The 15,808-nt window shown below is 40.5% G+C and overlaps 1 protein-coding gene across 1 annotated transcript in view; it reads right to left on the bottom strand.

Annotated features, from left to right (window-relative positions):
• IFT74 (intraflagellar transport 74) overlaps positions 1–15,808 on the bottom strand; it is a 2,643,271-nt gene that overhangs the window by 1,667,474 nt on the left and 959,989 nt on the right. Inside the window, exons 11-12 of the mRNA XM_044061439.1 lie at positions 12,498–12,641; positions 12,342–12,382 (exon numbers count right to left, since the gene is read on the bottom strand). Of these exons, the coding sequence (XP_043917374.1) occupies positions 12,342–12,382; positions 12,498–12,641 (185 nt within the window). The remainder of the gene's footprint in view (positions 1–12,341; positions 12,383–12,497; positions 12,642–15,808) is intronic.

The raw sequence follows: 15,808 nt of genomic DNA on the forward strand, positions 1-15,808 counted from the left end.
GGATGGGTAGAACGAAGAGTCTACCCCCGTCCAAATTGTTGGTGCGAAGCCACCAACTGAGATCTTGTTTGCACTGTCCATGAGCAAAATGGGGTGAGAAAGAGGCAATTTTTGGAGAGACCATTGGACAAAGAGGAGCCATTGAAGAAGCCTCATGTGCAATCTTGCTACAGGGACCAACATAATCGTTGCTGCCATGGTCCCCAGGAGTTGGAGAACCCATCTTGCCTTTGCTTTCCTCAGGAGCATCAGGATGTGTATCTGCTGTTGTAAGGCTCTGATCCTCTCCTGCGGTAAAAATGCTTGCATTTGAATGGTGTCTAACTCTGCGCTTATAAAGGTGACACACTGCGAGGGCAACAAAGCAGATTTTTCCCAATTTAGTGTTATGCCCAGCTGTTGACATAAGTTGATGGTAGCATCCCTGGTTTGGACTAGTAGATGCCTGGTGGGGGCGGTGAGGAGCCAGTCGTCCAGATATGGAAACACTTGGAATCCCTGATGTCTCAAGTGAGCAGTCACCACTGCCATACACTTGGTGAACACCCTGGGGGCTGTGGTGAGACCAAAGGGCAGGGCTCGAAACTGGAAATGACTGGCTCCCAGCCTGACTCTGGATGACTCCTGGATGACCTGTCCATTTTGATATGGTAGTAAGCATCCTTGAGGTCGATGGAGCACATCCATATCTCCTCTCCCAACAGAGGGAGGATAGATTGTAGAGTGGCCATACGGAACTTGGACTTCTGTACGTAGTTGTTCAGCTGGCTGAGATCTAATATGGGTCTCAGGTCCCCTGTTCTTTTCGGCACCAAAAGGAATCTTGAGTAAGTCCCTAATCCGATTTGGTCTGAGGGGACACACTGGATGGCTCCTTTTTCCTAGCAGCTTTGAAACCTCTGAGGCTGCTTGACTGGGGGTGACGCCTGGGATTTTTCTGATTGGAGGGGGGTCTGAAGTGAACGGAATGAGATAACCTCCAAAAATTATTCTTAATACCCATCGGTCCTGGGTGATGTTTCCCCAGGCTTCCGGATATAACGAAAGTCGACCCCCGACTGGCTCTGCATAAGCACAGCCGGGCACTCCCTCAGGAAAGAGAGTAGGAGGAGCCGCGAAAGGAATCGCGGTCTCTCGAATTGCGGGGACCCCCTCTGCCTCTAGGGCGGCATCTCCCTGAATAACCTCCCCCCCCTCTGCCTCTGGAGGGAGACTCACCTTGTGCAGCTGGAAAAAACCTCTGTGATTTATTGAACCACATCTTCCTGCCTCGCTAGGCCTTGGGATAAGAACGGACTCCTATAGCAGACAGGGTCTTGCCCTCTTGCTCGCACCTGATGAGGGTGTCTTTCTCTTTGGTTCCGAACAAAGAAGAACCATCTGTGAAGGAAGACTTGAAGGCCTCCACGAAGTGACACAGGGGCAGCCAGGCTTGCCTTCTAAGGGAGACTCCTGAGCTTGCTGCATTACTCGCTCCCTCGGCTGCATACGAAATGAGCCGTGTGGTGGAGTTGACAATGGAATTAAGGGTAGATACCTGGGTGCTAACCGTCTGAGCCACCGTCTCAGGTACGTTACCCACAAGAGTATCTCCTAGCTCCTTGAGGAGATCTCTCTGGAGCCGAGTGAAATGAGACAGATAGTTCAGCGACCGTAAGGTGAAGGTCGCTGACGAGAGTGTACGCTTCCCGTACCGATTCATAGTCCTAGACTCCTTGTTAGGAGGACGGATCGAGGAAGAGGTCTCTGCTACCTCCTTCTGAGTGGCTGCCGCCACCACTATGGCATCTACGGGGACTCCTTTAGACAGACACTCCTTACCCTGGGGAGCAGAAAGAAACTTGTTGGGACACCTGGATATGGGCTCCACAGAATCAGGGTTTTCCCACACCCTTCGACAAATCAAATCTAGGAGCTCATCGAAGGGTGGGGACACCCAGGAGGCGGAGGGCTGAGCACCAAAGGCCTTAAGGAAGACCGACTCCTCCTCGGAAGGGGCTTTGGATGGCCAGTCACCTCTTTGCTTCAGTATCTCCAGGATATCGGAGAAGAAAACATCATCAGAGGATGACGTGGGGGACCCCTTTGATTCCTCGAGGTCAGTATCAGAACTAAGAGACTCATCCTGGGAGTCTATGTGCTTCCTCTTGCACATTTTCTTTCTAGGGGGCTCCTCAGGCATGAACTCTGAAGGGCCCTCTGAAAGTTGGGGACCACTCGTGGGGGTATCCCTAGGCCCTGGTGCTCTGCTGTCCATAGATATAGGGCAGTCAGAGGATCTCACCGGAGTGGTGGGGGACAGAGTGCCCGATCCACCTGATGTAGCTGACAATCTGGCCAGCGCAGTCCGCATGGCCTCAAAGGCTGGCTCCCCCGAGTCCGAGGATCGGCTAGCCTCCGAGACCAAGACAGGAATTGGAATTCCCCAAGCTGAGGCACCGAGAGGGAGACTCGAGACTGACATATGCCCCGATACGTCCCCCTTGGGCCTGACTGAAGAATCCCGAGTCTCGAACCCCGAGGACAGAGCCGACGGAGTCAGAGCCGATGTCGGTACTGATGGAGCCGGTGGGGCCATCGAAACCGGCATAGGAACATCACACGGTGTGGAACACTCCAGCTCCGAAGACAGAGATGTGCTTGGAGGAGGAATGATCGAAGCAAGGGTCGGGACGGGCTCTGGAGCCGACTGGGCCGGAGCCGAAAACAATTTTGCCAAAACCGGCAACTGGAGGAGCCTCTGGACCACCCTATCAACATCCATATCCGAGAGGGTCCTGGAGGATTTGGAGGACAGGGAGGGAGATCGAGATCTCCTCTCAGGAGAGACTGGTCTGAGACTGGGCGATCGGCTCTGAAGAGCTTCCAATATAATTGGAGCCGACGCCGGTTCCATTACCACCGACACCTCCTGCGGCCCCGAAGGCAGTGGAATTGAGGAAGTCGATGGAAGTTTTGAGACTTTCTCCGGAGGCTCCGATGAAGCTGACGTAGCCGGAGATCTTTTCTTGGATTTGGATGACTTAGCTTTGTCACTAGGAGAAGAATCCAAAATCTCTTCAAAACAGGGTTTCAACAGTCCCTTTAAGATGAGCTTATTCCTTCTCTCTTGAAGCACTCTGGGACTGAAAGCATGACAAAAACTGCAGGACTCCTGCAGATGGATGGCTCCTAGGCAACAGACACAAACAGAATGTCCATCGGTGATGGACATTTTGTACCCACATTTAGAGCACTTTTTGAAACCCGAAGGTTTGTGCTCTTTGGAATCCTTAGACATTCTCAACAAATAAGCACAACTTCACCTAGATAAACTAAGAAGTTCACAGGCACTCAAGCATAAAAAACGCGGGAACCAGATATACGGAACACAGTACACACCAACTGTTCAAAACACTGACACACACAAGACCAATGAGTCAAAAAACCTCTAATTTAAACGGTTAGAGACTACCAGAAGAAACAAAGCTCTAAATAAACCGGTTTGGTACACCGAGGGGAAAGGTCTAGGTCCTCTAACTGAAACGGGCCTAGCCCGAGGGAACAGTTAGCAGGATACACACAAACCACAAACACACCAGCAACTATAAGGAACAAGGACAATAGCTATGAAAAAATTGCTTTTTGTTTATGACCAGAAATATTTCTGAATACAAGAAAAAAAGGTACTTAGCTATAGCCAAAGCGAGACCACGTCCTAGCTACATGAGCGGCAAACGAGATCTGGGGATATGGAGCAGTGCACCATGGGATACCTGCTTAGCCCAGCCAATGAAAGACTTCGAGCTAGAAAAGTTGGCTGAGTCAGAGCCGATATTCGGCTCCGAACCCACGGGTAAGAATGTAGGCGAGATAGGACTACATAACATCATAGGTTCCCAGTTACCTCTTTCTTCCCAATCACACCTCCAACATTTGCTATCTAGGGTCTATATTATATGAACGGAAGTTCATATAATCGAACGCAGTAAACAGCAAAAATGCCAGACTTCGAACCCTTTATTGTGAGGGGCTGCCCCCCCCCGCCGCTAATTATATATACCAACTCCAAGATCGCACTACCGTGAGGAAATGGTAAATTTCACAATCTTCACTGTACCGCGATCTCACAAAAAAAACAAATCGATGAACGGTGAATCCACGAACAGTGCAGCAACCAAGAAACCCAGAACAGGAACAAAAAACACGAAAAGCACTGTTCGCAAAAAGACGCCTCCGTGTCTTTGGGAATTCAACTCTACAACAGCACCACACCAGTCCAATGCACCTTCGATCTTATAAACAAATTCACGAATTAAAAGTGTAAAAAAGAATTTATTATAACCAAAAAAACGCCAAAAGCTGGCTTTATTTGTCTATTCATTTATTTACTTAACATTTTTTATTAATGTTTTACTAATTGTCACAAGTGTGTATTTCTTTAAAATTCTTCAGAATTTTTATCAAATTGGCGCCAAAAATGTTATTTAAACAGTTGTTTAATCTAATATGGTGTTCTGATGAAGCTTGTTGTTATCAAGTGAAAGCGCTTAACCAGCTTTTGGCGTTTTTTGGTTATAATAAATTCTTTTTTACACTTTTAATTCGTGAATTTGTTTATAAGATAGAAGGTGCACTGGACTGGTGTGGTGCTGTTGAGAGTTGAATTCCCAAAGACACGGAGGCGTCTTTTTGCGAACAGTGCTTTTCGTGTTTTTTGTTCCTGAAATCGATGAACGGCATTTTCGCATAAACAGCCTTTCGATATTTTGGACTTTCATTCTTCTAATAGGTACCCTGCCATCTACGGGAGGAAAAAATCCTTTGGAGTCGGCTTGGGGTATGAAAGTACCTATGCAAACACTTCTAGGCAAAAATCCTAAATCTTCTAAATTTTGTTGCATACTTGGGAGCCATACATATGTCCTCCTATTGTTTCCTTGTGAAATGCTTATCTAGGTCTCTCTTCCCAATCTTTCTAATCTCTTTGACAGATTCCTAAAGAGTCTGTGCACTATTTTATATGCCCAATTAACTGTCCCTTTTTAATAGCAGCTTCTGTTTTAGATTCAATTTAAAACTCTAATAGAGCAGGTCTTTTACTTAGTATTCCCCTATCCCTTTCTCTTTGCCTATAATCTACATCAATTCCTGATAGGGAAGTCAGTCTCTAGCCATAGTCCAAATGTCTTCTTGTCCTCTTCCCATTTTATTACTTTTTCCTCTCTAGTTATTTGCTCCTAATACATGTCTATTCTCTGAACCCAAGCTGCAGTCATTCCTGTTGGCAAAATCTCCTTTCTCCATTCTCGTGTTGGATTAGTTTTTAAAATACTTTCTGCCACATTATGAATATAATATTCTGTAAGGCTGTTATCCTCTTCTTAGGGATCTGCATCCAAAAATCCCATTTTTTACTTATTTGCTGATTGTCCACCCTGTTTCATCATCACAACTTCCCACTCTGAAATATAGCTTTCTGCTTGTGTTACGTACAGGAGTCTTAACTCTGTAGCTCTAAAATATCCCTTCAAATCAGGAAATCTTAAACCACCTTGTCCTATTGGAAGGATTAACTTACCCCACTTGACCCATGCCTTTTCCTCTCTCAGATAAATTCTTTCAACTCTTTATTAATTATTGTTTACAACTTTTCCTCTGGTTGACAAGAATATGCCTTATCTGTATATAAAACTAAAGGGACTAGAAACACTTTCACTGCTTGTATCTTGCCATCCATATCATAAACAACAGCTTCTGGTTTCTCTGTATTTGTATTACCTTTTGTTTAATCTTTTCTAATATATCCTTAGCTGCAATAACAGAATCCTTTTTAATCTATACTCAGAAATACTTCATTTTATCGTGTCCCCATAAACATGGGTATTGCTGGACCAATTCATGTGTGCGTACATAGTTTACAAAAATAGTCTACATTTTATCTTCATTAATTTTACATCTCAAAAAAGATTTGAAACTGCCACAAAATGTTCCACAACACTAAAATGCCCTTTTCATCAGGTACGAAATAATATCATCTGCATATAAGCCCAACTTTTCTTGATTACTATACCAATTATATCCTTAAATTTCTCAGACACTTATTTTTATTTATTTATTTGTTTTGCCAATGTCTCTAAATATAAAGCAACTAACAAGGGGAAGAGGACACCCTGCCTAGTTCTTCTGTTCAGACACAACTTGTCAGAGAGGAAACCACCCACTTGAATTTTTGCCTCTGATCCCTCATATAGCCTAAATAACCCTATCACTGTATCAGGTAATGCAAATGCTTCCACTGCCTATTCATAAAATCCCAGTTACTCTATCAAGTGCCCTCTGCCACTTTCTTCCATCCTAGCTTTCACAGGAATACATCTATTTCTGGAGGCTTTCCTCCAGACTGATTGTACATCATTTTTATCTCATCTCATCCTTTCTTAACTGTTAATTGTTAAGCCTCCTCTGCCTATAACCTTCGCATACTTTAGTCTTCCATAAACATTTCCATTTGTGCTCTTTCTTGATTTCCACATCTCTGCTTTACTCATATTTTTATAAAATTTCCAAAATACTCTACTACCTCTACATAATTGTTGGTTACTTTTCGTGTCATAGGCTCTCTAAGCTTGGAAACAACTCGTTCTACTTTCTGTTGCCTAAGTCACTGTGCTAAAAGTTGCTGTGCTCTGGAAAACAGTTGTTTAACCTCAGTTTTCTAAACTCACCTATACTATCCAAATACTACCTTATTTTCTCTTTAGCATTTTTCATATGCACCTCCTCTTGTTCTGTGAAATTCATCTTATTCTACAATACAAACTGTCAACCCCCTCTAAATAATTCTTAATTACTTCTTACCTATATTGTTTTTCTTTTACTTCTACCCTATTTGTAAACTCCACTTTCATTTTACCCCACTCACTAGCTATAATTTCTAAAGAAATTTCTACCTTCTCTAACAACTCTAGAATAATTTTCACTACTCATTCCTTAAATTCTTCTCTTAAGGTGGGAAACATCCAGTGTCTCACTTCACTTTATTACCCTGCATTTTTATCTTAGTTGTTACTGGCACATGATCTGAAATAGTTACTGGATGACTTGTTAAAGCTTTCAATTAAATGTCCATGTTCCTGTTAAACATAATTTATGTCTAGTCTACCCAGTTATACTGTCTTCTGAAACAATATGCAAATTATGAGTTCCTCCTGCTGAATTCATGTCTTCATTGCCAAATATTTTCATAAATTTCTTCTGAACACTACTTTCTTTTGTCATATTGTCCCTTCCAGGTCCCCAGATACATCCTCAATTTTCAACAGAAAATAAAAAATAACTGTACAGAAAATGGGGTGTTCTGCTAAATTTAATCAACCAAAATAAAATCAAACAACTAAGTGCTTTTACCCACCATATGTCAGGGTCATTAAAACAGCATTTGAAAATGCATTAAATAAGCCATGTCATCAAACAACAGCCAGTCAGAATATAAAAACTATTAATCCATAAAAACAAATAAAAAATAATGTATCAAAAAAGTGGTGAATGGATGACTATTCAATAAAAACCCAAATTACTATATAAGACGTAGTAACAACAGAACCCTTATTGTTGCAAATTAAATTCCAGTCTCTATCAATACATAATATTCTCTGCTGAAAGTTGATTATTTCTCCCCAAATTTTCTCAAGCTCCATATTATAATTTTTAGGTGAAACACAAATACATGGCAGCAAAATTCTCATCCCTTGCCATTAGCCCCTTATTATCACAAACCTACCATCATTGTTTTGCCTCTTGTATCACTATTGGAGTTCCTCCAGCAATTAGTATACGTACTCCCCTTTACCTTTGTCCCTGTTACTCTGCTTTATATGCCTCATGAAATCCTTTCTTTATCATAGTCACATGCTCACTTCTTCCCAAATGTGTCTTCTGGAGCACTGCTATTTGCATTCTGCATTTCTTAATATAATTCATTTCTCTCTCATTTTTGTCTATACCTGTGAGGCCACTCACATTCCAAATATTATGAATAGTGTAGCCATTATAATGGGCAGCCGCAGTTGTGCAGCGGTTAGCATTGCCACCTTACAGCAAGAGGTTCAACGGTTCGATCCTCGGCTGGGGTGCCTTCTGTGCAGAGTCTACATGTCCTCCCTGTGGTCATGTGGGTTTCCTCCCACATCCCAAAGACATGCTGTAGGTGGATTGGACACTCTAAATTGGCCCTAGGCATAAGTGCGTGTGTGTGCCTTCTGTGGAAGGTTGAGCGCCGGGCTTGCAACTCGACAACGTAAACTCCACTGCCAATCATGACTGGGCAGGTGATCCACTGTGGAGAACCCTAACCAGGAAAAAAAGAAGACGTGTAGTCATTATAATAACAAGTTACTATATGTGACAGCTTTTTCAAATGACCATTTCCAGCTTTTGTTTTACATGGACCCACTAATGTTTGTCAGGTTGATCTTTTTACAGTTGTTTCCTGTTATTGCTATTTGAACCTATATCACATTTTTACAAGACACTTTGTTTTAATGGCAACTCTCAAAAACACACCCCAGAACACCCCATAAATTATTAACTTAAAACAAACTCACATAATGATGTACATCTTCAAATAATTAAGTTTAACCCTCCAGACAGGAACAACTGTTCCAAATCAACAGCTGCACACACAGGCATTACCTAACATAAAATTAAGGTTATCCTACTTACTCCTACTGTATCTGTTCTTGTTTTATCTTTAGTCTCCTCCCAAATTTGAAAAACAGCATGTAATCTTTCAGAAAACATTAACGTTTAGCCTTAAAAAGGTGTTCTGGCTTTTACTGCCTACCTCTGTAGTCGGCTTGTCTTTTTATTACATTCAGTGTTTTCTAATTTACTTCCTTATACAAAAATGTTACTAGAGTAAACCAAGAGCCTTAATCCAGTCACATGAAAAATAAGAGAAAACATATTAACTCTACTTATATGTGCACTTTTACACCCTGCCCCAGCTCAACAGCCCAATATTACAGCATATTAACTTAAACATGATTTTCTCCAGCCTTTTTTCTCTTTTTACATCACAACACTTACATTTCTTAAAACTAAAAAGGAAGAAAAAGGCACTTGTTTGCTTTAGTATCTTCATCACATACAAAAATAACTGAAAATGCTTTACTATATAACATGCAATTTATATCATGAACTGTTTTATACAAATACTGTTAAGAACAAAAATTGTTTTACCTACAATTAATTTTTTTCCTTTCCTTTTAGGGTCCTTCCAAACATCAATAACATGCAATGCCATATACACTTTTCATTCACCAACCCCCAAATTTAACGTCAACAAAAGTCCAATCTTTCCACTTGTTCCTTGTAAAGCCATATTTCACAAATATGACTGATGCTTTATAATCTCACATTTATTCACTAATTTCAGTGTTAATTGTCTTCTTCCTGTTCATCTTCAACTCCCAACTCCAGACTTTGGTCGAAGTCAAAAGTACTCATTCTTCTAGTCAACTCATTTGCTTTTTCCTCTCTCTCAAGCATTTTCCTTTGGAACATTGGAAAAGATTTCACTGGCAAGTCTCTCTATTAGCTTTATTATCAGAAGAATGAGAAGCAGAGTTCCCTTCTGTTTCATGGTTTACATTTTTGTTGGACAAACTTTTGTATTTTCTCCTTAACCTGTTCTGCATTAAAAAGTTACTTTGATCCTCCAAAAAGAAATATTCTGAAGACAGCTGGATATAGCAGTTTGAATCTCACACCTGCCTCCCAGTATTTCATGATTTGATTACTGGAATAAACTTTCTTCTCTTCTGCCTGATGTACAGTGAATAATTATTTTCCAGAAACACTCTACTGTCTTCATTTTTAATAATTTACCCTTCTGCCATATTTTTGTCAGGATCAACTCTTTCTGCTGGTATGATTGCATCTTGACTAACACAGGTCTTGGCTGTTTTCTCTTGGCCAGGTTTGGAGCATACACACAATGTGCCTTTTCAATTAACAAATCTCACTGTGGAATACCATCCAGTTGCTTATTTGTGCTTTCAAAGTTGTTCCTGTGTGTTCTGTCCTCTAAACCTACCATTTTTGAAACAGCTCTTCTTGAGCAGTCTCATACTCAGCCAACCTTTTCTTCATTTTGATCTCTGATTTTAGCTTTATCAGTTCATATGAATAGCTGTTTAACGCTTCTTCCATTTCCAGCCTTTTGTTATTCAAATTGACATGCTCCTTCAATGTTTAATTTATTTCAAGCTCACATGATTTTTTCTTCTTCTAGATTGTTGGAAGCCAGGTCTTGCACCAAAGCTGGAGCTTGAACTGCTTTTTGATGAACAGCTGCAGGATTCTTCCCAGTCAGCATTTTCTCTTCAATTTTTCTATTTGATTTTCCTTCAGGCAAACTAAGTTTCTAGTCTGCTGGCATCCAGGCACTGTACTTACTAGCCAGTAACTGAATTTACTAAAACTGGCAAAGTTACTCACCCTTATCTCTCAGTTTCATTTTTGCACTGGGAGAGTTTAAATTAAACTGTTGATCAGTCTTCAGCCATCTAGGAAGTCTCATCTTTTTATTTTCTTTAACCATGACAGCCTAAGCTTATTCATATCAGAATTCTGTAAGGCAACCTTCCTCTTAGTCATACTGCTAGTACTATTACTGCACCAATAACACTTATCACATTTTTAATTCATGGACTTCATTTATTAACCTGATATTCAGTTTGCTGACTTGCTACTCTAAATTTTACTGTACAGCTTTACATTATCCATTAGATCTTTCTTGTTTATTACTGTAATTAGTATAGAGGATATGACCTGGTCTGTTGTCATAATCAGCTTGTGTCTGAGACATGGATGTCTAGAAATTCACCTCAAGAGCAAAGAATGAGAGGTGCATCTTGACATCCATTGCAAGAACATATAACAGGCTGGATTATGATTAGAGACCTGATCTTAATTCTCTCTAGCTCCTGGAGCTTAACTTGTTTCCACGTACTATAGCAACTAAAGAAAAACGTGTGGGAATGCTAAGTGTTTTACAGCTTTTAAAGCTGTGACACACTGCTGACACAGAGAACAGAACAGTATTAGAAAGCATAACAAGCTTTAGAGCATATTACATAGTTCATTCTTTCAAAAAAGTAATGTGGAATGAATTGCTGAACATTTTAAAGCCCTTTGTGGTTCCCACCACTGTTTTTTAGTGGTTGCCCAGTGCTGTTAATGATCTAGCACATGACTAGAGTTTAAAAGTGATGAAGGGTGCTTAACAAACCTGACTTATTAACAATTTCTGAGTGTAATTGTGGTACTCCACTCACTACAACTAGGTAATTAAGTTTTTAGAAGCATTATGTACTAATATCAGTAGAGATGGTCATTTTTACCTAATTTTAACATATGTTAGTTTTAACTTAGCCATTTATCTTCTTCTGCAAATGGTTAATATGATTACCACCACCCCGCAGTTCAGTGTACTGTTTTATAGAGCCCTAAATGTGTTATTACTATACGTAAGTGATGCTTGAAAAGGGCTCTTTTCATCCTGTCTAGTCTACTTCTAAAAACATACTAAAATAAAACAAATATTACTCCAAGATTGTTCACTACAAAGCTGAAAATATGAATGCAGTTTTTCTACAACCGTGACTCTTCAGCTTCTCTGAAATAAGCATAGCAGAGACTGATTTTCTCTCAGCAATGGCAAGCAGGAAACTAAGGCTGGATGATATGTATGCTGACATCAAATAGTTAAGCAGAAGCATAGCTGGTTCAACCAGCACCCCAAAAAGGATGTTCCATCTACTGGCAGTGCACAACACACACACTTCTCTATTCTGCCCTATCCAGTCATGTTCCGTTTCTGTGCCTTGTCCCCAACCCTCATTAAACATATTTTATTAGAAAATATATGTTTCTTTTAAACTGTAGCAAACTGTTTGCTACAAATGTAGCAAGGAGTTGTTAAAGTTTATATCCTTGCCTGCACAGAATGCTACAGCGTTCATGTTTTACATCTTCTTTTTAAAGTGTAGCAAACTGTAAATGATATTACATTAAAGAAAGGGGAATGGCTGATCATGCCCAAATACTTTGCACCCAGGGCAGTTGCCCTTCTTGCTCCACCCTAGCTACACTACTGCAGATAAGATTCAATACTTGGTGTGAGAGAAATTTATCTGAGAAGTTATGATTCCTGTTGGAGAGAATCAACCCAAATTCATTCTCACTTTTTGTGAAATCCATGAATATAAGAATGCCATCATCAGATGAAGACAGTCCTGCAATGTCTGGTACATTAATTCATTTTTTAAAGAAACATAAAAAGTTGCAATTCTTACTGTCTTTCCATGCTGGCTAGTTCTTGGTTGTCCTCTTTAACCTTCAAAAACATAAAAAAGTGAAAAGCATCAAACAAGAGAATCATAAATTTAAACTTGTTAATGATTAATGATGACTGGCATAAATTAGTTCTACAAGCAGAATGTACTCATTACCTGCTTCAGTAGTCTTCCTGTTTCCTCTTGTGGAGTTCCTAGACTCTTGTCTTCTTCTATCATCTGATCTCGGCGAGATTCAAGCTCATACAGCTTTTCATACAACTCCACAGCTTCTTGTTTCACCTGAGAGTATGCTATTTCCTAAACATAAGGAAAACAGAAACTGAAAAACTGACAGCGTAAAATGCTTCTACTCAATGAAATACAAGAATAATCTCCGTGAAAGTGATTCACCCATACAAGAATTGCCACTTTGGAGAATTTGGCTAAATGTTGATAACAGAATTTGAAATTCTTTAACAGAGTACTTGATTCTTTAAGTACTTGATTTCAGTCCTCAAAGCCAGAACAGCAGAAAAAAATATAGACTTTTATGGCACGTAAGATCTTGATTTATTTTGTCTACTCACTGGCTTAGCTAGTAGATTAGCTACAGACAGTACAGATGTCTAAGGTAGTCATCTTAACAGATCTTTAAATCAGCTAGATGCCTACTAATGTATTCCTTACTAATGGGTAACTGTTGTGCAGTTTAAAACCCATTTAGCCACAGTTCTAAAGCAGCCAGATGTCCTATTATGAAATGTGGTTTTGCTCCAGCATTCCAAAAAAAAAAAAAACAGAATGCCTCTATTAACAAAGACAAAGAGGCAACATTTCTAGCCAGTTATATTCCTGTTTAGAAAAAAAAGGAAGACAAGCAAAAAGCTCATAATCACAAATTCACAAATAATTACAGTAGTAAGAGGTTTATGCTATACTTCTGTAAACTGCAGAAAGTAAAACTAGTCATTAATTAACAATACAAATACATAAAAAGTCTGCATCTATAAAGTTTTGTATTTTAATATCTGAAACTGCAACCCTTAAGATAATTGATAGAAAATGGAAATGCATTTAGAAGAACTCTTATCAGATAACACTTCAGTTTAAAAGTGAACTATGTGAAATATAAAAAGGACACAAGAGTAAATTAAAAGCAGACTACAAGGCTACCTGATTACAGTTAAGCACTATGTTGCAACATGTGAAGACTGACCACATTCAGAGACATTCAAGAGTTCAGAATAGAGCTTGCCACTGTAATTAAAACAGAAATAACTTCTATTCAGTTGACACACAGCAGCTATGAAGTGGCAACATTCACAGACCACAAGGGGTGAACATACTTCTTAAATGTTGTGATAAAGATACAGGGTTATGATTTATGTCTTCAGATTTAGCCTTGTTCCTCCGACATTTGCTGATTTCTCCATTAACTTTAGACTTGCTTAGGACTGGACACATTATTGACAAGATGAACTAAGTCTATACAAAGATTCCTTCTAAATGACCCTGCAATGTTAAGTATATGAAGAACCTTGTGTTCTGAAAAACAAGGAGGCGTTCCTGTTTCTGCCCAAGTCCTAATGCTCAGAGGGTGATCGGGATGGGGATGAGGATGACTATTCATTATTATTAAGGGTTTTTGTCACAGATTAAGTCAATACATTAGTAGGCACCTGCATGATTTAAGGATATCCTGTATTACACAACAATAAGGGGAATGCACTCTTGCCTGAAGTGACAATTTATCTATGACTTATACATCTCTAGCTCTTAGTAGTAATAGAAATGCAACATGGTGTTAAACATTACATCATAAAATATTCCAAATAACTGCAAGATTAGAATAACTATGACATTGCTGCCTTTGTGGGCATCTGCAGTGTAGAAATCACTTGTGGCGGCATGAATATAACCTTTGGCAAACTCTGGATACTCTTGTCTTCAGGAAAAGTGGTAATGAGGATCTACTGCTTGTAATTCTGAAACTCTTCGAGGCCCTGTAATGGGAATGCAAAAAAGTCTTTAGAAGCTTTCAGAAAAAGCAACTTCAGAGAAAGGGTCAGCTTGGTTCAACAGGAAGAAATCAAGACGAAAAGAAGTTTTAAATTGAGAGCTTTTGATAATCTTTTGGAGGAGGTTTCTTTTGAAATACACATTGAGAAAGGCCTTACAGAGCTCTGATGCCATTATGCTGGATTCTGAAATTGAAAGTTATGGTACAAGAAATGGCAGGATTAGATACTCTGATGGTTGACGAGAAATGTTTAAGTGGAAGATTCCGCCAGGAAAGATAGATGAAGTCCATAGGATGCAGCATTGATGATCAATGTTTTAAATGATTTCACAGGAAAACGCTTTAATCTTACGGTAGAGACTCCGGTAGGAGAGGGATTCAGGGTTATCAATATATCTTCAGAGGAGCGAGGAGCCGAGGAAGCAGTGCTAGGAGAGGAATTGGAGAGTGGGTTAAGGGTTTGTGAGATTTAGGAAGACAGAGATTGGCAGCTTTTGATGGGTAATCAGGTAATCAGGTCTGGTATCTGTCCAGAAAAAGTAAAAAGGTAGCGAGGAGAACCATATTCACGAGACAAGTAGAATAGTAGAGGATCAATGGAACCTGGGGAATGGCTACAGAAGTCCCCGCCAATCGTGGACTAGAGCTGCCTCTGTCATTGGCCTGGTAGGCCGTGGTGGACTAAGTCTCTCTTAGACAAGGCCTGTTTTGGGAGCAGTAAAAAGATCGCGAGCAAGGATGCAAAGATCTAAAAAAATATGCAGCAAGGATGACCCCATCTTAGAAATACCTCCTCTAGAACTGATGTCTTTAGAGACCACTAAGTGGTGGGCTGACGCTTGCTTTCCCGGCTCTGTCCGGCCAGAAGACGTCGAGGCCGGATCAAAGTCTTGCCAAAAAATGAGTGAAAGAGAATAAAGGTATGACCTGGTTCCGCCTGCAAGCTGAAGATGTGGACACCTTGGCTGATGTGTTATCACCACTGACACCACATAGTCCCTATGTTGTACAGGTCGTAGGGCTTGGTAAAAGAGGGAAGCACTGCTTCCTCATCTTACAGACATTTATCTGGCTGACATCTCTAGACCATGTATGTGTGCATGGCTGCCCTGTTGCCCTATGTGCCTGGACTGTCCTGCCCTGATAATCCCCCACCAACGGAGGGAGGGAGGGGAGAGATGGCGGCTGGAGGGGAGAGAAGTGAGGTCCTTGACTCACCAAGATAAGCTGGGTGACCAATACTTGCTGGTTCAGTAGTGAATGGGACATCGATCAGAATGGAGGGGGATTGGGTGAAAGGGATCATGGGGAGAAAGCTCACCTAAAGGATTCTTCCAAGGGAAAGAGAAAAGGAGCCGCCATATGCTGCGCCACCTTTAGCACCACCCTGACTTGACTTCGACGCTTTGACTTTGACCAAGAAACTTGGTTAGAATGTAGTTTTGAATGTGCTCTGTGCTCTGCT

The sequence above is a fragment of the Protopterus annectens genome, chromosome 2.part0, assembly GCF_019279795.1.
Source record: "Protopterus annectens isolate FY-2018-M chromosome 2.part0, PAN1.0, whole genome shotgun sequence".
NCBI classification, from domain to species: domain Eukaryota; kingdom Metazoa; phylum Chordata; order Ceratodontiformes; family Protopteridae; genus Protopterus; species Protopterus annectens.